Source organism: Otolemur garnettii, unplaced genomic scaffold (genome assembly GCF_000181295.1).
Source record: "Otolemur garnettii isolate 467f Iridium unplaced genomic scaffold, OtoGar3 scaffold00028, whole genome shotgun sequence".
Lineage (NCBI taxonomy): Eukaryota > Metazoa > Chordata > Mammalia > Primates > Galagidae > Otolemur > Otolemur garnettii.
This window is the reverse complement of record NW_003852423.1, coordinates 1,205,341-1,229,859: the sequence shown is the minus strand read 5'-3', so window position 1 is coordinate 1,229,859 and position 24,519 is coordinate 1,205,341. Positions and strand designations below refer to the sequence as shown.

Genomic DNA, 24,519 nt, shown 5'->3' with positions numbered 1-24,519 from the left:
AATAACTGACTTTTCCTTTCAACAAATGTTCATTCAATCTCCTGTTTCAAAGCACTATGCTAAGGATTAGTCAAATCTAAATCTCATGTAAAACAGAAAAACTCTTGTGAAGGTCCAGCAAACTTTATAGTAAAAATAACTGGAACCATTTGAAAGTATTAAGTGAAAAGTTTTATTAATTGAATGCTTTTAAAAAAAAAATTATAAATCAAAAGTAAACATCTTAATGTAGGCTCCTTTTAACATGCTTTATTATCCTTTTTGTAAAAATTGGAAATTCTAGACTATTGCTTATGATTGGTCATATTATTGATATGGCTCCAACTCAAACACAATGTTTATTAAATATCCCAAGAAGGCAATAGCATAGGAATAAAGAGAATAAGATAGCATGGTAATAAATGCTATTTTGGATAGCACATTAACAGTGAAAAGTAAGAGAGAGTATTTTTTTTAATTGAGAGTATTAAAGGCTTTATACACTTTGTTTATAGCACTCATGGGGCGCTAATCAAATAGATGAACGACTAGGCACTAATTCTGCATAAATGGTCTATGTTGGGACAAATTTCAAGGATCTGATTAAGTCAGATATCTCCCTTGGGGAATTAAAATGAAACAAGAAGTGTTTTTGTTCTTAAAAATCTGTACCCTGGTAGATAGGATCCAACACAGAATTAAACATCTCATCTAACTTTTCCAATACCATGTTTCCAAAAGGAAATTACATTAAATTCGTCCATTCAAAATGCAAAAAGCAAGACATCCAAGAATGAGGTTTCCAGCAGAATGTAATTTTGAAGACATGATTTTTCTCCATTACTGGAGATATAAAATATTTTAAAAGCCTGTTCTTTCATAATTGGATTCCAGATCATTATTTTTTTGGCCAAAAAGAAAGGTTTTCTGCATTCTTAAAATAATTAGGCAAGATTTCAAATCAAATTATCCCATTTCAAAGCTCTATTTTTCTCGCTAAAGTGCCTGTTAGAGAAGGACTGCCGATGACTAAGCTTTGTGTCACTCTCATGGCTTTATTAGGAGAATGTTCTAAGTCCTTCACTTTCTATGTAATCAGAACTATAATTTCTTCAGGTTATTTTAAGAACCAGCTATGGCTAAAGCAGGAAACTCAATTTTATTCTGAGCTCTAGACATGTCGACACAGCAGAGCAGGGCTCCGGCTTTTCTGGGCTATCTTCTTTCATAAACCCTCTTGCTTGGTGTCAGACCAAGGCTTCAAGCTAGCGTACTTACTCTCCGGGTATCAGGTGACTCTTTTTAAGATATTGAGGGTAGTAGGACTGTTATTTTGGAAAATGTGTGTTGAGATATCATCATTGTACAAATGAAGAGATTACTTGTCCAGAGAGCACCATTATTCTTAACATCAATTTGAAAACCATACTCAACAGAAGGGCAGTTGAAAAACACCCAGGTGCCAGAAACATTTGATAAAAAAGCAGAACAGAAAGCTCTAACTACATACTTATGTCTACTTAGTTCATCACACTCCCTTAGAATTTCATAACTTAATTAACCAACTCTATTTAAGCAGGATGGTTGCCTCTAATTATGCTGAAAATTTTTCTGTGTTGCAAAGTGATATTAATAATGAGTGACATTTCTGTAACAGGTAACTTGCTTCTTCTACACCTGTGAACTATAACTCAAGAAAGGAGAATAAGACAATGTAATAAAAGGTAAAAAGTTATCCACAAGAGGTGGTCTTCAGAATGAAAAGAAAAATATTATTTTGATCTGTATCAAAAAGGTTCTCATAGATATGTAAATTAATCTTACTACTGAAGTAAATTTATTAATAAACTTAAGTTAACATACTGCTATAAAAAACACTTTGTTTCTTTTTATATATTTTTTATTTTTGAGACAAAGTCTCACTTCCTTGCACTTGGTAGAGTGCCCTGGTGTCATCATAGCTCACAGCAATCTCAAATTCTTGGGCTCAAGCAATCCCCTTGCCTCAGCCTCCCCAGTAGCTGGGACTGCAGGTGCTCACCTACAACATCCAGCTACACTTTGTTACTTTAAATTTATAATATCATGGCTTTAACAAATTTCTCTGTCCTTTCTTATTCCAGAATTTTTCTCTTTGGGTTTAAATACTTTTACTTTTATACTGCTAATAACAGAATAACAACATCATCCTGGATCTACTAATTGAGCTTACCATGCTATATATACTATGTATAGTTCTACATTTTTTTCAATCAGTAACATATTGAGCCTGTCCTTTTATGTTACTACTCATACATGCAAACATTATTTATTTTAACGACTACTCAAATATAACATTTCAGAGTGTATGGATTATGATCACATATTTCTGTGTTGACCAACACTTAAATTACCTTTAATTTTTCATTTTTGTAAATAATACTGAAAATAAATATCATGGTACACTAATTCCTATGTACTTTTATAAGTATTTCTGTATAGAAATAAGGCAGAATGATTAAATTATGGGATGTGTAGATTTTAATTTTGATAGTACCATCAATTTATGTTCCTCCAAAATTTAAATAGTGAGCTCTCCCTCTAAAATATATAAGTGGCTCAGCACCCGTAGCACGGTGGTTATGATGCCAGCCACATACACCAAAGATGGTTTGTTTGAACCTGGCCTGGGCCAGCTAAACAACTGCAACAATAAACAGCTGGGTATTATAGTGGGGGCCTATAGTCCCAGCTACTTGGGAGCCTGAAGGAAGAGAATCGCTTAAGCCCAAGAGTTTGGGGTTGCTGTGAGCTGTGACACTACATCACTCTACTGAGGGCAACATAGTAAGACTCTGCCTCAATAAATAAATAAATAAATAAAATAAACAAGTAAGAGTGCCCTTTTCCTCCAAGGCCTAATCAACACTGAGCATTCTTAGTCATTTTATTTTTATTAATATAATGGAGACAAAAATGGCACCTCATTGACACTTTACCCATGACAATTGATCATCTACTTAGACATTTATTGACCATTTTTATTCTTCCCCTGTGACTGTTATTCATTTGTCCATTGAATTATTGGTATTTCCTACTGATTTATAGTTTATATTCATGCCTTACTGATATTAAACCTTTGAAGCAGTTAATACATGGTGAACTTTTTGTCTGTCATGTAGTGAAAATTAGTGGCATAATTTGTCATTTAATTTGATTCTGACTTAGACTGTCAAGTCAATCATCACTCTTTTTCAACTTTCTCAAGATAGAATTACACTGACCTGGATTTTTCCTAGAATGAGTTGTGATGACTTCAGTCGTAAGAAAAAAAGAAATAGTTTTTCTAAGACATAATATCTAAACGATATTTCTGCTAGCATCTTTTTCATATAGATCTGTGAAATAGGATCTTGAAAACAAACTTTAGGTTCATTTGACCTTTTTCATATATATCTGTGAAATAGGATCTTGAAAACAAACTTTAGGAGGGTTTATCAATCACTGAGAGCCCACAGATGTTTGCAAAACTAATAAAACAGGCACTGGGCTTCATGACATAAAGACTGACTTTCAAACACAGGATAGCTTTAAGGGGCAGGTGACACATCATATCCCATAACCTGGGATATGATTTGATTTCATATAGGAATAAAAGGTTATACAAAATGACTATTTCATTTCTCTTTAAATATCAAAAATAATTCCACTTTGATGTTTTAAGGGACTCTTTCCAAAATGGGTTAGATACAACTCTGCCTTCAAAGACTGCCACATTCCTGGGCCCATCGGTGGTTCTTTCAGGGCCAAATAAGCCCAACAATTGGCCCCTCAACTAGACAGCTATTTTTAGTTATACCTATACTTTTGTAATATTTAGGGAGGAATTTTTTTCCCTTTCCTGTTATTTGCAACTATGGGTAAGCCTATCCTAAGTATCCTCCCCTGCCTGTAATCTGTCCTTCTAATCTTGAATTTGGAAACCCAAATAGTCAAATTTGTTATCACTCTTTCTAAAATTAATCACTTAAATTTACTGGAGACATAAACTTCTTTGAGAATTAGACACAGAATTGACAGCATCCTAAGAAAAATGCATATGTACATAAATATATTTGTGTACAAACAACTGTGTAAGATTCAGGGACTATCTGAAGTCCATTTATGGATCCCTTAGGTTCTCCAAGTTCCTCTCTGGTTACTTAAAACTCTTAATTTTGGTTAATACAGAAAAGATTTCCAAACAAACAAGTCATTACTAGAAATCAGTCTAGTTAAAGAAGACAAATCCCAGTGAAATCAACAACTGTGGGAAGAGTAAAGCAAAAATGCTAGAGTGTGTGACAATAAATAATGCCCTTTTAAATGCTTGATCAAAACATATAAAATATGCAATTATTTGCTTACAGTGAAAATCTCTCACATGATGTTATTTCAAATGGGAAAACAATGAAAAATGTATACAAGAACTCTGTAGAAGCCATAAGTATGAGCATGTGAGTGTGAGAACTGGGAAAAGAAAGTGAAAGGGACCATTTGTATTTTTAAAACACAAAATTGTACTTCAGCCAGAAAAGCTGTCATTCCAATTACTACTTCAAAAATATAGTCAGGAGTTCCTTAGCAAGTGAAAGAAGATTCTTGTCTTCACTATCCTGCATCTTGTCAACTCTGTATTAAAAGCCCACTCTCTCTACCCTGCTGTTTGAAGCCTGGCAAAAATAGAGGGTGAGAATAGAAGAAAAGGGGAGGAAAGTCCTTTGCTTTAATTAAGGTGCCCTGGCTTAACCTGCATTCTTCCATCTGCAAGGTCTTGTCCTGAAAAACTGCAAGATGGGCAAATGATCAAATCACTGTTGAGAAAAGAAGCCTGGCTGAAAACAAGAAAACAATGGCAGTATACAACTTATGATAGATTACGGTTAATTATTTAGAGCAAATCTATAAAAGCCCTATGAGAGCAGCTGTCCTAGCCTCTGAGAGGCTAAGAGAGGAAGAATAGAGGGAAGGAAATGGCACAAAGTAGCCCCTGCATCTCACAAGTTTACCCTTTAGTTCATCCATTCCCAAAGAATAGACTGGGTTCTTACCAGGTGCAAGGGATCATGCTTTACGTAAAACTACAAGTGCAGAGTACCAAGTAAATTAAACATCCTCAAAACTCATTTTCATCATGCATATTTAGCATTTCTATCATTTGTAGAAACAGAGTCAGGTGGCAAGCAGTGAAATCAGGTAGCCATGAAGATGGAACCTATTAAAATACATCAGCGCCTATCAGCACCTGCCACCCTTTAAATCATAACTTTTCCAAATGTTTTTGGAAATTACTCTTGAACTAAATGTTCATATCTATTTAAAGAGAAATTAGAAATACAGAGAATACTGGCTGAATTGGTTTCTCTTTTGTTTCCAGATAGGGAAGCCAAAATTTGATACTTTAAAAAATAATTTTATATATTAATTTTTTTTACTACTATGATAGATGTTTGATTTTTCAACTATAGCAGATCAGATGCTTAACATATTACTATTCTAGGATTTGAACTTGATACACATCAGAACATTCTCTGGTGCTCTTTTCTAAAGGAGGTGGGAGGAAGGTTGAGTCAGGCTTTTCCTATTAGTATTTTCAGGTAAAGAGGATATTGAATAGGACAATAAGATAATAGTCTCTTCTCTGGAGATGTCTACTTTAATAACCTCAGGTATTCAGAATATAACCAAACACCCAAGATTTTGATCTCTTATTGGAAAAACTACACTTTATATGAATATGAGCTTAACTGAATATATTTTCCCCCAATATATCCTTCATTAAGGGCCTTTTAGTTCTCACTTTAGAAGCCAAAATAACAAGCCTGATCATCTGATGTTTCAGGCTTTACTATGTGGCTTTTGCCTGAAGGAAATAGCCTCAAAGAACCTTAAGTGTTGCTAAAGGATCTCCATCTCTGAAGTATGACATAGTTTAATATTCATAAAAATAATGAGCCCTTACTAAAAGCATCATGAAAAAGGAAGAGAAACTCTTCTTTCCTTTAATTTTTAAATTAAAAATTGGCTTTGAAAATGTATTCTTTATATAACTTATGCTTAGAAAACTCAGGGTAAAACGCCTAGAACAAGTGTAAACGCACATGTGCGGTTGAAGTTTCAGCTGTTGTAAATGGATGATATTCAATTCATTCATTCATTCACTCATCCCATAAACATTCATTAAGCAATTATTATATGCCAGACATTCTAAGTCTTAGGTTTGCTTATCTGAATTTCCATGTTGTAATTAACTCAGGGATTTTATTTTTATTTAATTTATGTATTTTCTTTAAATGTTGATGAATGTATTCAGGAATAGAACCCATTTTGTTCTCCAAAATTGTAATGCTTTTTGATCTCATCATCAACATAGAAGACTAATTACTGTTCTGTTAACTGGCTACAAATCTTGGTCCAGGATATCATAGCCCGCAGGGTCCAATGTATCTAGAACTCTACCTCCTGTTCTGGGAGCTAATACTTAGCAGTGGATTCCACATAATATGTCTAACACTGTGGGAGTTAGAAATCTTTGCAAACTGGCTTTCACCAACTACCCAAGGAGCTAAAAAAAAATTTCATTCTCAGAATACTGAATATTTGTGAATGACTGATATGTTTTTGGCAAAGAAGTGAATACTTCAGTGAGGCACACTATATTCAGCAATGAGATACACTTAACATATGAAAGAAAAATTTCCATGCATTACATTTCAAAAGATTGGAATGGGGAAGAAGGAAAAAATACTCTTGTTATCTTGATTGCAACATGTAGCTTTGGCATCATTTAAATACCACCCATAGTAGGTGTAAAACCCAATAAAATATGACTTTATAACCAATATAATCTCTCTTTTTAAATTTTAACCATATAGCTATTAATATAAACTGGGGTTTAGAAAAAGTTATGAGTAAAAAAATTCATAAGGTCTGTGTAGTACTTATTCTAAAATTCTATTTATACTAAGAAAATTATTTTGATTAAAATAAACAGGGAGAAAAATGGAATAGCTGGAAATAATTCTTTACCTATTAAGCAGAAAACTTGTAGTGATTCACTGTACATAGTGGTAATATTTGATTATAATTTCTATTTTCTGTAATAGTGCTAATGAGAAATTGTTGCTGTATTTATTAGTGCAAAATAAATACCAATTTTTAATAGTAATATGCAATTTTAAATGATATCTAGAAAATTCAAATATAGTCAGTGGGCACAGAGGAAGAAAAATAAGAACACTGATGATAAAAACCTTATATGTCTGATTATAAAATAATGAACTTCTTTACTAAAATAGTAATAACTGCGAATCAAAACCACTTTGAGATGTCACCTAACTCCAGTAAGATTAGCCCACATCACAAAATCCCCAAAGTACAGATGTTGGCGTGGAGAGAAAGGAACACTTCTACACTGCTGGTGAAACTGCAAACTAATACAGCCTTTTTGGAAAGAAGTATGGAGATTTCTCAAGGAAGTAAAAGTTAATCTACCATTTGATCTTGCAATACAATTACTAAGTATCTACCCAGATGAACAAAAATCATTTTACAACAAAGACATTTGCACCAGAATGTTTATTGCAGCCCAATTCACAAAAGTCAAGTCATGGAAGCAGCCTAAATGCCCATCTACCCATGAATGGATAAACAAACTGTGGTATATGTATACCATAGAATACTATGCAGCCATAAAAAGGAGACTTTACATCTTTTATGTTTACCTGGATGGAGCTGGAACATATTCTTCTTAGTAAAGTATCTCAAGAATGAAAAAAAAAGTATCCAATTTACTCACTACTATTATGAAACCAATATAGATACACTTACATATTCGTATGAAAGAGAAAACACAAAGACAGTCCAGAAAGAAAGAGGGGAGAAAAGGCCGAGGGGAGGAAAGGGAGGAAGTCAAGTAGAGGGAGGGTATTTGGAGGGATCTCACATAATGTATACAATACAAGGGTACATTTCAAAACAACTAAGAGTATATTATAAATGTCTTACCACAAAAATAAGTGAGGATTTCCTTATGTTAATTAGTTTGATTTAGGCATTCCATACTGTTTATCAAATCATCACACTGTACCCTATAAATGTATATAGTTATGATTTAATAAAAAGTAAAAAGAATTAAAAAAAATAGTAATAACTGGTCAAAGTCATAGGAAATTTAGTACATAGTCATATATTCCTTCTATTTCTATTATAAGAATGAGGTGACACTTGCCACAGAGGTAAAAAAAATTCAATTATAATTATAACATATGCATTCTATGTGTATACACGTACACTCACAGAGAAAAAGATTGATTTTAATAGCTTTAAGTATCAAACTAAGCTAGGTTAAGTCCTAAAAATTACTAAATAGTTCCTTGTAAACAGGTCAGACCATAACACTTTTGTGAAAAGGTAATTCATTCAAAATCAAAGTCAAACACAGCACAAGCTCTGAACCTTATTCTGAAATAAACAATAAAGTTCAAATAAGGTAGGGCTGAGGAAGTTTCTAAAACTAATCTGCAAGATTATAAATCAGTAGCATCAAACAAACATATTACTGGAATTATCTGTCTACTCAATCAAAATTACTTAGAGTATACAAGAAAGATAGAGTCTTATGACCTGATCTGTTTTACAGAATTAAAAAGCCAAATTGCTAACATTTTTAAAGACAGCAGGAACCCTAATAATAATCTGGGCAACAGTCATGGTTTACAGATGCCAAGAGAAGACAGCTAAATTATCTACCTTCACACAGACAGTGACAGACCCTGGGCTAAACTCCCAGAAAACTCTCTCTCTTTTGTTGAAAATGCCATGGCCATGGCCACTCTGGCCTTCATTCTAAGAATAGTCAACTTTATTACTAATGTATGTTGGAACTTAGGGTCTTTGCACTGGCTGTTCCTCTACCTGGAATTGCTGTCCTTCAAACTTCACATGACTGGGTTCTTCTAAGAAGTCACTCAGGCCTCAACTTAAAAAAAGACATTGCTTTATTGGTCTTTTTAGGTCTTTTTACTACTAAGTCACTAATACTTGGAGAAGTTTTGGTGTAAAATAATCTACTACCTTTCTTCCTTGACTGAATCACCACACCTCTACTTACTCTTAATGGTGCTTTTAGATGCAAATCTTTTATTTAAATTAGTCTTAAATTATATATTTTTTGAAAATTGAGAAATATAAATACTGAGCACTTCTTTCACCTGGTTTATATCCACATACCTAAAATCTTTCTCCTATTTTCAAATAATTCTTTCTTATCCCTCTATAAAATGCAGGGGCCGATGTACATTATACAACACAGCAGCTGTTTAAAAGTATAAGTTGTAACACAATGGGAAAACAATTCCAGACATTGCTTGTATAGGCAAGGACTTCTTGATTAATACCCCCAAAGCAAAGGCAAACAAAGTAAAAGTGGACAAATGGGATCACATCAAGCTGAAAAGCTTCTGCACAGCAAAGGAAACAAACAAGTTAAGAGACATGCTGCAGAATGGGAGGAAATATTTTCAAACCACTCATCTGATGATGGGTTAATAACTAGAATATATAAGGACTTCCAACAATTCAATAGGAAAAAATAAAATAACCTCATTTTAAAATGAGCAAAGGATCTGAATAGATATTTTTCAAAAGAAGATGTACAAATGGGCAACAGGCATATAAAAAAATGCTTAATATCATTAGTCATCAGAGAAAGGCAAATCAAAGTGACAACGAGATATCATCTCACCCCAGGTAAAACGACTTTCCTCAAACAGTAACAAATGCTGGTGAGAATGTAGAGAAAGAGGGACTCTTGTGTCCCGTTGATGGGAATGTTAATTAGTACAACCTCTAGGAAGAACAATAAGAAAGTTTCTCAAAAAACTAAAAATAGAACAACCATATGACCCAGCAATCCCACTGCTGGGTATATATCCCAAAGAGGAGAATTCAGTATGGCAAAAAGGTATCTACACTCCCATGTTTATTGTAGCACTATTCACAATAGCCAAGATGTACAATCAACCTAAGTGTCCATCAACAGATAAATAAATGGATAAAGAAATTGTGCTACAGGGCAGTGCCTGTGGCTCAAAAGAGTAGGGCGCTGGCTCCATATGCTGGAGGTGGCTGGTTCAAACCCAGCCCCAGCCAAAAACTGCAAAAAAAAAAAAAAATTATGGTACATATACCTAATGGGATACTATATAGCTGCAAAAAACAATGAAACCCTGCCAGTGAGAACATTATGTTAAGTGAAATGAGCCAAGTGTAGAAAGACAATCTTTCATGGTCTCACACACGCGTGGGAGCTAAATATTAAAAACAACTGATCTCATGGAAACAGAGAGTAGAATATTGGTTACCAGATGCTAGGAAAGGTAGTGGGGAGGGAGATGAAGAGGGGATGGTTAGTGCATTCAGAAATACAGTTAGCCAGAATGAACAATATTTGGTAGCACAACAAATCACTATAATCAACAGTAAGTTAGGATATACCTTAAAACAACTAAAAGAGTGAAATTGGAATGTTCCTAGCATAAGAAATGTCAAATGCCTAAGGTGATGGATAACCCAGTTTTGCTGATTTGATTAATTCATATCTTATGCCTGTATCAAAATATCAGATGTACCCTATAAAGACTTACCGCTATTATGTATTTGTATTAAGTAAACAAAAATGTAACTTGCCCAATTAGATAACAAGGGTATTACAAAAATGGACATTTGAGTACAAAATCATTAGGCTATATATTTACAAACTGAATATATTTTTTCCACTTTAGTTAACAATCTGCCCTCTCTCCATTGGTTTGTGATGCAAAATCTGTCATATACAAACTTATTAAGAATAACTCTGTGTTCTATTCCTTGTGATCTATGTGATTGTGTCCCTGCCCAAACCAGTCACTATTAACACACTTTTACATGACTTGTAAAATTGCCATTTGTGCACACTTTCTCTTACATTTGAATTTTAGAATCAGTATGTGATGTTCCCAGATAGACCTTGTTAGGATTTTAACAGAAATTGTACTGAAATACATCTATTAATTATAAAAGAAATTGATAATAAGATACGTATGGGGAACTGAATGCTTGACAGAGTTAGGGTTGAAATTAAGATTTACGTTTCACTACATATCATTTAAAACAGCTACTGTCTTATTATGCATAAAGCATCCATCTTTGAAAAAAACTGTTTAAAGACAAAGAGATATATATAGATTAATTTGGGAATAAGTGACTTTAAAAATGTAGTCTTCCTATTCATGAGCACATAGCATCTCTCAAATCTGATCAAGTTTTCTTACATATCCTTCAATAATTTCATAAATTTTTCCATAAAAATTTCAGTTGCTACTGTTAATGCTATCACTATTAATTTTTTTGTTTTGTTATTCCTCATTTAAAGTAATCCTTTCAGTTTTTTATTCTGTATGAACATTTTATTGAGCAACATAGCTATACTCTTCATTGGTTCAATTATTTTTTTTTTATTATTATATATCTTATTGAATGTTCACATCTTGGAACACTGATTAGAACCTCCCAACATAAAGGTCTGACATCAAAGAAAATATGTTTTAATTTTAACACTAAATATAAAGTTTCAGATAAGATTTTCATGAGTAACATTTACTTTCCTCTTCTATTTTTAGTTTAATAAGAATTACTTCCCTGAGGCCCAGAGGTCATATCCACCTTTACTTGTTCTACTTGTTCCATCTCAAGATAATTATTAGGACAATTAAAACTGAGCTTGGACCCACAATGCTGAGAAGGGCCATTTGGCAGCAAGTGAAAAGTCACAAGCACATCACTTGCTATCCTCCACTGCACCAAGTTCAACACCTCCACCATCAAATCTGGCTATATCATCCAACTCTTTCTTGGCCTTCAATTATCAACTAACTCAATTAATTTTCTGATTCTTAATGCCCTATATCCTATCTTACGCTGAGTTTTAAGGCTAAAACATTAAAAAACGAACATAAAAAGACTACCCTAAAAATTACATCTTTCTCAGCTTTATTATATCTTATTTCCTTTATGAATCCTCTCTCACTTATACATAAGTATATTTATTTAATTCTTCTCTTTGAAGAACTGTGTACAGAGATTGATTCATCCTTTCCATCTGTCTTTCCTTAATATCTATGAGAATTCCCTGTTCTGACATTCCACTTTAGATTTTTTTTTTAAATTACTGATGCCACTGGCATTCAAGGTTTGATTATGAAATTGTTTATCAAAAATCATTTTTCCTTGCCCCCTTGTCCAAGAATACAGTCAATTAAATAATGTCTGAATAAATGTAGATGAGTTCTAAATAGCAATCCCAGGGGCTAAATTATTTCAAATTGATACTATTGTTAACAGCAAATCCACCTATTTTTGCCCTTTACCTGAGAAAATTGTCTCTACATAAAAATCCTGCAGAAGGGAAAAATAGTATTAAATTTGAAGTGGTATTTGAATAACATAAAAGTACACCTGTAATCATTTTCACAACTAAATTTATTCTTCTCCTTGGATAAAAAAGTATGCATTTATATTCAGGCAGTCTTAAATTAGCTATTTCACACTTCACATTCTGAATGCAGACACATATCTCAGGAAATTTCTATTGGCATTCATTATTCATTGAAAAATCAAATCAAATAAAAATATTCCAAAATTCCTTTTGAAAAGTATATCTGAAACATTTAAAGGGTCATACGCATATTGTCAAAGCACTGGAGGTCATTCCTCGATTATATTCTATAACAGGTGGTTTGAACTTTTGAGTAAAAGGCTCTAATGCTTCAAAAATGTCTATATTTCTCAAATTTACAAAGAAACTGAAGTTATTTTTTATAAAAGAAGAAATCATTTGAAAAAAATATAAAATTTATGAAAGCAGACATTGTGCAACAATACCGTACTCTTTTAAAAATCACTCATTCATTCATCTAAAAATAGTTTCAGGCATCAATTATGTCCTAGGCACTGTAGAGAATAAAAATAGAAGTAAAACATGATCCTTTTCCTCTTGGAGCTTATAATATAACTAATGGGAGGATGGGGACACATGTACATAAATAACCACAGAGTAAGACAGAAGATAGAAATGTTCTAAGGGAATAATAAAGACTTATGGGGGAAAGGGATGAGAGAGACGGGGTGGAGAGAGAGAATACACATAACCGAGGATGTCCTGCAGAGGTTAAGAGGAATAAGGGATGGCATCAGGCACTAGGGAACATTTGAACTGGGCTCATAGAGTTAAGATTTCCCCAATGATTAGTCGGAATGAAGCATTAAAATACATCAGAAAAAGGAAATGAAAGATTATTCTTAAATATTAAAAAAATAAAAAACCCAATACTAACAGTAACAGGAAAATAAGAAGCCTAGCTTAAAAATACAACCATCAAGGATGCAATAAATATTGACTGAACCAGACAATTATTGGGGCAGGTGGGGGAATTGCTATTAACTATTTTTCTCAAGCTACACTGCCAGTCCACAAAGCATGTGGTCCAGTGTCTTGAGGCTGGAGAAAATCGTAGCTGACAGCCTTCACCTGGCTCCTTCACCTACCGGCTGATAGAGGCTTCCCCATCCCTTCCACAAGGCAGGACTAAGTGGAGATTAAAATAGCTCCAGGAACGCTTCCTGCTCTATTCTAACTGTGCTTTCATTCCATTTGACTTAGACCAATTGGAATGTTGAGGGAAAACCCCATGAGGCATCAAGCATGTGAGATATGTGTCAGTCCCTCAAATATGTTAGTCTTACCTACTGTGCGTATTTACCATTGTTCCCTATTCACAAAGTACAACATGTAGGGAAAACAGCCTAGCACACGGTGCTGTTTTTCGTTCATTTTTTAAAATAGATCTGTCATCTCTGTGAAATACTTCCTTATTCAACTATTGTAACAATCTGTCACAAATCTAGCCACTCATCAACATGGTAAGACTATGCATTCTGAACATTTTGTTTGTTAGTTAACAGTCTTCAACCATCTAGCAAAGGTGTTATCTGACTCATCATTTACCTGAATTAAATATCTAGTACATAACAAGTACCCCCCAAATGACTATCTGATGAATATTATATTCTATACACATTTAAAAGTGTGTGAAATTGTGTATGATATACTGCTCCCCTTCTTTTTAGCCCCCAGGGAACAGAAACTAAACTACTAGCAATAGGTCATATAGCTGGTAAGAAATTTTAGCATGAGGTTAGAGTTGGTATAGGGACAAGATGATCCTTTCAGAATGAGAAAAGATAAGGGGTTCTAAATGTTACCTTCACTTCCAGTCAATAATATTTATCCTAGAGAGAGGAACCTGATTCCACAGTCTCTCCCTATGGAAAACAGAGAAAACTGTGGCAAAGAGCCTTTTACTGGATCCCTTACCTACCTACTGCTAAGGGCTTCCCATTCCTTCATTAGGACAGAGGTAACTGGAGATTAAAATAGCTCTGGAACATTGCCTCCTCTATTCTGTGTTTTCATTCTATTTGACTTAAACCAAGTGGAATGTTGAGGGAAAACCTACTTTTTTTTCCAGAAAGATAGCCTTCTTTACTTTGCATCCTCCAATAGCTTCAGTTAACCAGCTAGTAACACTGCTCCTGCTACCATCAGGCACTTTCTACCCATTGTCCAAATTTCTTTTTGCCTTAGTACTTGTTACTATCTCAAGTAGCCTTATCCATCCAACACTCTACTGAACAGTTCACCATGTGTCTCTTTGCCTTTCTTATTTCATGGACATGTCCTCTGTGCCTGGAATACTACCTGGTATGGGATTGGCTCTCAAAATTGTCCTCTGTACCTAGAATAATATCTGGTACATGATTGATTCTCAAGTATTTTTGAATGGAAAAAAAAAATGAATAGATGAAGGACCTTGTCACCTCAGCTCCAAAGCTTCAAACAACTTCCTTATCTCCCCAAACCTTCAATCTGCTCATCTAAAGAGTGGTTAGGGTGCAGCTTGTGTTGTTGTTCTTTCATTGGCTTCTACTTCCACCCTCTGAATTGATTTATGTCTTGGCTTCTTTTAACACACTTTCACTGCTGTGTGATTCTTGTTTTTGTCTTTCATTTTGCAGATTCCTAAAGGTTAGTGGATTCATTATAGGCAACACAAACTCAAAAATATTTATCTTTTAAAAATATTCTGTACACAATTAATGACAAAATTATAAATATTTCTGAAGAGTCCTATAAGTTATCCATTCTAAAGCCTTTTGACTGAGGTGTAACATGAAATGTAGTAACATCTATTATAACAGCAATGAATCATTAAAAATCACAATTTCCATTTTAGAGGAAAAAACTATCAATTACTAAGATCCGTATTAAGGATACGGCAAGAGTAAACTAACAGAATGTTTCTCAAAAAGTAAAACTGCAAATACATTGTGCATGAAATTTTCTGGGTTCACTAAGAGTTAGTTACATGTGAACTTCCAGCACAGTCTTATACTTATTATTCATATGCTGAGAATTTTATCTGATCTATTTTAATAAATAACTTACATAAATGAATGATAACCACAATATTTTTCATAGTATATGTTATACATTCTACTAATACAACTAGAAGCATAGATATTTATTATTTAAATTCATTGATAATGTATATTCACTTATTTTCCCACACTTTATGGTCAACCTGTATATTCAGTATACTTATACTACTCAATTATTTTTCATAAACTATGGTTTCTTAGACTCAATCTTCATGGGATTTTAAAAAAAATATTGAAGAAATTGATTGGAATTTGGATTTCTTAGTTTTAAAGTTGTAATTTTTTTAAATAATAAAATCATTCTTACAAAGTAGCAAAAGAAAACAGTGTGTATATGATGCTATATTCACTAGAAAGGTCAACAGCCCCAAGGAGTCCTGTTTATGTGCTATATTAACACCAAACAGAAAGCTTAGCAATGTCCGTTTCTAAAAATAAACCTGTGTGTCTCTTGTTGTCATCATCAACCAGTCTTTTGTGCTCTGTGACAGAAACCATGAAGGCTATCTCTTTCTCCTTCCATAGCTTTGTACATCACCACCCAAAGGCCACATCTTTCTTCAAGGTGGCAGAGATAAAAAGAATTCTGCAATCACCCTGAGCACACACTGAAACAACATTATTGCCCCTTAAGCAGACAGTTATCATGTTTTGGCAGCAGGAAGGAATCTGTGGTTTCACTTGAATGTTATTCTTCTTCATTTAAACTACTAGAAATAACCCAAAAATGACAGAATGCTCTTTCTATAAATAATCATTCCAGTGTAGAGTTATATTAGGAGGTAACTCAGATGGCATGATAACGCCTAACAAGCTAATCTTAGACCTGCTATGCCATAAGATAGAAATACCAAGGCTAAGAATAACTGACCCAAAGGAGTCAGCCTGCTAAAGCAAGGCACAGACATGTGGGCATCTGCAGGTTTTAATGCACTTAATGATCTTCTAAAAGCGTATTTCCCCTAGGAAGGCAATAAATTATGTTAGTCATTAACATGATAATCAATAACACTTTTACAATGTATTGATTCAGAAAGATGGCTTCAAGATTCTGATAGCAAATAAGATTATAAAAATTAGTAGACAGAAACCAAAGAGTTGGCTCTTGAGTAAGTGGATTAGTATCTCTTGGTGAATTTTATGCTTTAGCCACCTATATAACATATAATATTCATCAGATAAAAAAGTTTTACCTCAAAGTAAGATGTAATATCATGATAGTACATACAAACACTGCCATTCAGTTTTCACTCAAAATGCCCAAATGAGACCCAAATTGAACCAATATATATCAAAATAAGTAGAATCTAAATTTTGTAAGTTAGATGTTTATTTTGGCTCAAGAATTTCACATTGTACACTGAAATCAAGATTTGAATAGAGATACAGAGTTTATGAGTCCCACATTTCTAGGTAAATACGAAAGTGGGCAAAATTCAAGCATTTTTGTCAAAAGAAATGAACCCCTCAAGGCCAATATTTAAAAAAAAATGCTTTGCCCTGATAAAAATAATTGGTAATAATTTATTTTCTTGAAATGAGGCTAAGATTACTCTGAAGATCTGTCTCTTTTGAACTCTGGCAAATAGATGCCAAATGCTTTGGGAATGCTGGTTCTGTCCAGAGTATCTGCTCTGGAGGTTTCTTTAAGCTCCTGTCATCCTTGAGTAGTATTAACTTCCTCCAATTTAATTATCAAGCTCTGTGAATGTGAAGTAAGAATTTTCCTGCAAGACTATCAACATAGTTGCTTGTTTGTGCATTAAGCCTTTTAGGATTAAGAAATATTAAATATAGATGATTCCACATTTTTAGCTGCAAACATATATGAATAAAATTATCCTAGGCTAAATATTTGTCTCTTTGAGAAGTAGCCAGAGTTTAAATCTGACCCTGTCACTTCCTACCTACAATAACCCTCAGTAAGTTCCTTATCTTTCTGAACCTCTTTCCTCAGCTGTAAAATAGAAATACTCTTACAACTACTGCATACTTTATTACATGGTTACATGAAGAAACTCTGAAAACTTTAGCTATTATATCAATATTAATAAGAATGACTAATAAAAATTTTGAAAAATTCCAATCACTGACCTTCTAATGTGGAACTAAACCACAAGATGATCAGTGTGTCACAGAAAAAGCATGAAAAGAACACCTAGTGGTGACGTTTTCTTTTCTAATCTAAAATTAATAGTTCCTAATATAAAAATCATTAATTCAAATACACATTTAAATTTTAATTATAAGCAGGTTTCAAAAGCAACATCAAGGATACAGTTAAAACAGTGCTCAACTCAGCCAGAGCTTTTTTCTAGTTCACCTTACTGGGGTTCTCTGAAAACTTATGGGTAACTATTTTTCCACTAAGGCAAGAACTAAGTTACAATGTCATTTAATGAAAATTTAGTGAAATTTTATGGAATTTGTTTTCAGATTTTGTTGATTTTGTTTTGAATTTGAAAAGTTTCAAATTTTGAAACAATTTAATGACATTCTCACATTTTAACCCAGTTTGGAAATGTAATGCCTTAGACACCAAAATGTACCTCACTCAAACTGAGACTAAAATCCACATGGCTGCAAGTGAGTCAATAATGAACATAAATTATGAATTAAAAAGTTTCTAATACAAATGGTGAACCATGAGGTGAAAAAAGCAAATAAAAGTTGTGGGTATTTCCAAACTTATCAGCATGCAAAGAGTTTAATCATAAGTAAATGACTAGCTACACTCTGTGGTTTGGTAAATTTCTTTCTTCCTTAAAAGTGGTTTTCATTGGATTTAATTATTGGGTATTTAAAAAGCACCATGCATCAAAAAGCCCATCACTTATTTTACTATGGAAAAGTTAACAGTATGGTAATGAATGGAAAAGATATTCTTATAGAAACATAGGAATTACTTAGTTTTGTATTCATGAATCATACCAACTTAGAGTTACCCTAAACATAATGGTTTCTAATAATACTTAAAGTGTAGGTCATTCCATGTTACAAAAATGTATAGATTAGTTTTGTGCAACTGACTTAGTTGAAGAAGATTAGAAAAGGGAACACAAGGTATTTTCTTTTCCCTCTGTTTCCTTATTGTCAACTTCCTGGGAATAGAAAGAAAATTGTCAATAAGAAGGACATCATAAATCTCAAGCTAACCACCGGCCCTTCAGCTTGCTTTTATGAACAGACCATGATACAGCCAGCCACACTGATTTGAAGCATGTGCCAATATATTTTGAATTTCATCTTGAAAGTATATTTTTTAAACTCATTTTCATGAGATTTTATTTCAAATAAATTGTTTCTCAAAGTATTCCAGTTCAAAAAAGGATGTTAGAATGTAGTTATCCTGTATTGTAAAAACTGTTCATTATTCTTACAACAGAGTAATTATGATGACCTATTAGTAAAGACACTGCATTCTGAGTATTTTAGTGATAAATTTTCTTTTTATCCATTAAAAACAAGTCACCAGGCACAGTGGCTTACACTTGTAATCCCAGGCCAAGGCAGGTAGATTGCCTGAACTCAGGAGTTCCAGACCAGACTGGGTAAGAGTGAGACCCCATCTCTAAAAATTGTCAAGCATTGTGGCAGGTGCATGTAGTCCCAGCTACTTGTGAGGCTGAGGAAAGGGTATCGCTTAAGCCCAAGTGTTTGTGGCTGTTGTGAGCTATGATACCACAGCACTCTACTGGGGCAAGAAAGTGAGATGCTATCTCCAAAATAAATAAATAAATAAGACATAAGTAAAAACAATTCACACATTATTAAATTTTTCTGTTCCTTCCAGGCCAACCTTAAAGGAATATATTGTTCAAGTTTATAATTAAGCTTGTAATGCAGGAGGTTACAATGTTGACCATCCTCTCTTCAAAAAAAAAAAAAAAAAAAAGATTTACCACCTAGAGAGATCATTTATTCCATAATTAATTTAGTGGGCTACTTCCAACAACAAATAGTATTTAGAAAGATAATTTATTGAATACTAGTAAAAAAAATTATAGCTCTACCTATACTTAAAGAGAGGTATTATCTTTATGAAAAATGAAATACCCACTGTTCAATGAAAAGGGAAATTAAAAATGTAATACATTTATTTTATTTTATTATCTATATTTCTAAAAACAAAAAACAAAGAAAGTTGCCAAGAAGAAAATTATACTCCCAAATATATTATGCACACACTGTAAACAAATACTGCTGGGGCCTAGCTGAGGTCTATTCTTCCTGACCCTTTCTTCTTTCCAATAAAAACTTGAGTTCAAGTATCCACAGTCCCTGGCTCAGCCATGTTGTCCCAACTCTTCTCAACAACTGGTTGAAGAATGGGTAGGTGATGCTCTTCTGGCCAATGAGTCATAAAAAATGATTTACTATGGAAATTCTGGGTAATATTTCATTTCTAAAGAAAAGACCTCAAGAAAGCAAAGTTTTCCTTCCTCAGCTTTGGAAGTTATCATATATAACAAAGGCATGATGCCTGGAACTGATACAACTGACTTAAGATCATTGTAGGAATCAATCCTATGATCTTATCAACTAAGGTTAAGGCCAGCAGAGTGGAGGTGTATGAAGGACCTGAGTGCTGTTGATATTACCAAGCACCTGGTGCTACCTAACCAGCCAGCTATTTTATTAAATGACAAATGTCCTACTTCTCTGTCATCTTGACTATAGTTTCTTTTACTTGCATAGAAAACAAATATACGTACTACATACAATACATGTGCACTACTTAACAATTAATCACTGTTAGTATTTTAACATTGTAGCATTGTGCATGGGTGTATAAAAAACATTTCTGGAGGATATACATCTATTATAAGAATTCATACGTAATAAAAAAAATTAAAAGAATTCATACAATGCAAAAAGATACGTTGAGAAACGCAAAAGCCCCTCCCCTTCACCAAACACAAACGCAAAATCTTTGCTAATTCCTTTATATCATTATGTGAATTCTTTGGGGAGATGGATATATGGAAAAAAATACTTTTATAAAAATAAGAACATATCACTGATGTTATTTTTATTTAAAAAATGAATTTAAATTTAACCAAATTTAAATTTTACTGAATTTAGCGGATTTAAAACTGCAATTAAAGGGACTATAAATGCACTAAATGCTTCCTCACCATAAGAGATACCATTTCCAAAAAGATCTCTCTAAGGTTAAATAAACTATTTTTAAAAATCAGTGTTTGGAATCATTTTTTTAAAACTATGTTTCTATTTTAAGTATCAGGAAGTCTGTCCCTGCTCAGAAGGGGAATGATATTAGCATTTTCTCAAATCCTTCCATCTCATCTCTCCCCAACAGCTCACATTGGTTACCACGATAATATTTCTACATTACCCTATTTTAAAACATTTAGTTCCTGTCCTGTAACCACAATCCAATAGTTGTTTAAAGGAGTCAAATGCTTCTTCCATTACTTTTACAGTGTTTTTTCTACTTCTGAATTTAGTTTTTTATCTGTTTTAAGTTCAACTCTTCATTGTAAGTGTTTCATTTTTAAGTATTCACTTGAGTGTTTGAGAATTTCTATCCTGCTTACCTATTTTCTTTATACAGGCAGTCCCCAGGTCATGAATAGGATAGGTTCCATAGGTTTGTTCTTAAGTTGAATTTGTATGTAAGTTGGAGCCTTGGTCCATAAATGTGACTCATATTTCTAGATGATGGTTATTACTTGGGGACTGCTGTACTTTAATTACATCTAAGGTGAGTATTACACAGGGATACACTTCCTTTTAGAACTTGACAGGTTTTTTCTTTATTATATTTTGGCGTTGAGTGCGGTATAAGTTTGATAAGCCTTCCTAAGTCCCATATGGTCACTTCCTCCCCACCTTCCCCTCCATAGGCTCTACTTCTCCTCCATAGGCAAGGACTATTACCTGCCTGAACTCCAGAAGAATTGTTTATCACTTGCTAGCCCAATCAGGATATGACTCTGGGCTGAGTACTTGCATAACATTTTGCTAAATAATGGAGAGAGAGCTCTTTCAAGCTGAAGATTTTATTCTTTTTCAGTGAAATTACTTTTCTTTGTTTTTGAAAAATGAAGAACACTTGCTTCCATTTTTTTTCCCTCAGCTATTTGTTTCTGAAGTATGTTGTATTAGGTTGTATCATTTTCTTAGGTAGTGTTAAATACTCAGGGAGGATGTAGGGGGTGTTTGCTGGCTACATTATTTTGGGCTTACTTCATTATCTATCAGTGGAGGGAAATTATGTGATATATTTTCAAATAATTCATCTCCAAGATGAAAGTCACCATTTAAACATTTAAATTCCAAATATTGGTTTATTTTGGTCTTCTAAGGGGTTTTATTATATTTTCTTAATTAATGGACACACTTTAATCATACCACTGTGTCATCCTCAGAAATATAAAATACTTATTCTTGTCCCCATTCTCAATGGACCTATTTATAATTAGCTTTTTGATTGATACCTATCGACTATTTCAATTGATAACAGACTTGTAAGTAAAGATAACCTGAGTTAGAGAATGGGAAAACAGTAATTACGGGGAATACCAAAAGTGAATCTTGACATGACAGGAACATTTCACAGACTTACATTTTCATAATTAGATTCTGCTTTGCAAGTAGACATAAGTGACTACTGAATCTAAAATGTTCCTTTTCTCTTAACACCACACACCAAGGAACAAAAGGATTCTGAAAGGGTGAAGACATATATAAAAGAAATAAAAGATTTTGACTCAAATGTGTTTCTCTCTTATACCCTGAAATAAGAATACATGGTGAAAATATGAGCTTTCCTTACTGGAAGTGCATCTTACATTAATGCTGTACAAACTCTAGGAAATTCCTTCATAATAACTGTTCCAACATTCTCTGGACAGCTCTGCTGTCCAACGTGTCAAGCAACATTCCTGGCAGCAGGAGAACGCCCTAACCCTGCCAGCTCCCACTGAGTGACCTGAGTCAGTATTTGTACCTGCTTCAGTTCCTGCCACAGTTGTCACTTACAGTGGCATACACGAGCCACAAAAGTAGAGATGTACCTGGAAAAATGTGTCACTCATAGTGAATTCCAAGATTCACTATTACAGATCTTTAAACTAAAAAGGCATTAGCAGACTACATTATCTAACCTAGTTCTACCTAAGATGCCTGGCCTGGCGAGGTCAATATTAGGAAAAGATACACACACATAACCTTTGCAATCCAACAGCATATAAAGTAGTCTTAACAAAAATCATCTGTATGACTGTATAAAATCCAATGTAACCAGAACAACAATTAGAAACTCTAAAACAATGGCAATTGCACAATAAAACCAAGCTTTTAAAATAATTAATCTCAAGAAACTTTCATTGTGATTTAGCTGTTCAATCACAAACTCTGAAATTTCTTTTCCTTTGATTATTACATAATTTGATATTTTACCAAACACACATATACCAGCTACCTTGACCAACAGTCATGATTTGCATAAGGAAATCAAGATAACCAAAGAAATAGTTGATTTATAAGATAAAGCAAACTAATTATCAAAATGAAAAATCATTTCCCCAGGTGACCTACTCTTAAATCTTAACTCTTATGGCTTATTCAGCAAGATAGAGCATAGCATTAAAAAGCCAGTACCCTAGTTTCGTTCACTAAAAATAGTGATTAATAAAAATGAGTATATACATTTTAAGGACATGTTGAAACATTTAAACCTCACAAGACTGCTAACAGGTAAATAAGAGTATATCATTATTCTTCAGTTTTAAGAGGACTAAGAAGCCAGGGGTGTAACTGGCTGGCACTGGAGCTCATGGCAGGACACAGAGCCTGGACACCCAGCACGGTGCTCCCTCCACAGCTCTGCACTACTGACATGCATCTTTTCTCCTTTCAGATCCAAAGACATTGTCCCTTTCTAAGCCTATGAAACATATCAAGGCTACTGGTCTAAAAGGAAGCTGAACAGGATTTATAGCTAAATGAGGATAAACATATGCCCTAATTTAGCCAGTAACTCCAAGGACCAACTCTACTGATGATACTTTAATCAGCATCACCATCCATTCCCCAACCCCTGACAGTAGATCTAAGTTAGCTAACTTAAACTCCCAGTAGATCTAAGTTAGCTGAATAGCTGGGGAACTTAAAACTCCCAGAATCCATATTGTTTCCACACCAATTAATCAGAAATTCTAGGAGTGAAATCCAGCCATCCTATTTTGTAAAATTCTCCTGCTAATTTCAAGTTTGAGAACCAGTGCTTCACAGGGGATGTACAATAAAAACTAGGTGATTTAAATTTAGGAACATACATGAAATAAAATCAAATATTACATGATATGGTAGGAAGGAAGCAACTGTTTTATGCTCATGTTCAAAAAATACCTAGAACTTAAAAGTATCCCTACTTATCCCAACAACTCCAGACAGACTTTGGAGTTGTTGTTAACCTTGTGACACTTTTCATTTGATAGCAAGCGCTTAAATGTTGCTTCCTGAAGAAGTGACAACAGACATAGCACAGACAGTCTCAAGCATTTCCTAGTTTGAAAAATCTTGTTGCTGTGTATAAAAATCATTAAATGTCAGAAAAATGATAATCTTAATTGAAATGGGAGTAAAGCTGTGTGCGATCACCAAATGTGGAGAAACAGCAAAGTTCTGCTAACACCTGTAGACAGTTTCAGCGTCAGCAGACAGTTGCTACTTGGAAGGCATGTATGTTTCTATCATATGAAAGAAATATCAAACTTGTAACACAGAGGCAAGACTAAAAGCATGAAGCATAGTACTGAAAGGATAGCTAAAAGTTATTTTCAAAAAGTATATCCATATTTTTAAAATAAAATGCTAAGTTAAGTGACCAGTTCCATTAGAGACATACCTGCTAACCCCTCCCCAAGGTCTTGTCCCCTTTGCGACCACAGTAATAAACTATATTAAAATTAGGTTTGTTTTCATTAAACAGCGACTACTCATTAAGGTAATTCC

The 24,519-nt window shown here is 33.7% G+C and overlaps 1 protein-coding gene across 24 annotated transcripts in view; it reads right to left on the bottom strand.

Moving 5' to 3' along the window:
• The window catches only part of HDAC9 (histone deacetylase 9), a 906,973-nt gene that overhangs the window by 465,615 nt on the left and 416,839 nt on the right, over positions 1-24,519 (bottom strand). For 2 of the 24 annotated variants that reach the window (XM_012804389.2, XM_012804393.2), the window contains exon 1: positions 13,479-13,631. The exons of the other annotated variants lie outside the window; for them this stretch is intronic. In XM_012804389.2, coding sequence (XP_012659843.1) covers position 13,479 — 1 coding nt within the window. In that variant the 5' untranslated portion in view covers positions 13,480-13,631. Of the gene's footprint in view, positions 1-13,478; positions 13,632-24,519 lie in introns of those variants that run through there. 24 annotated transcript variants of the gene reach the window in all.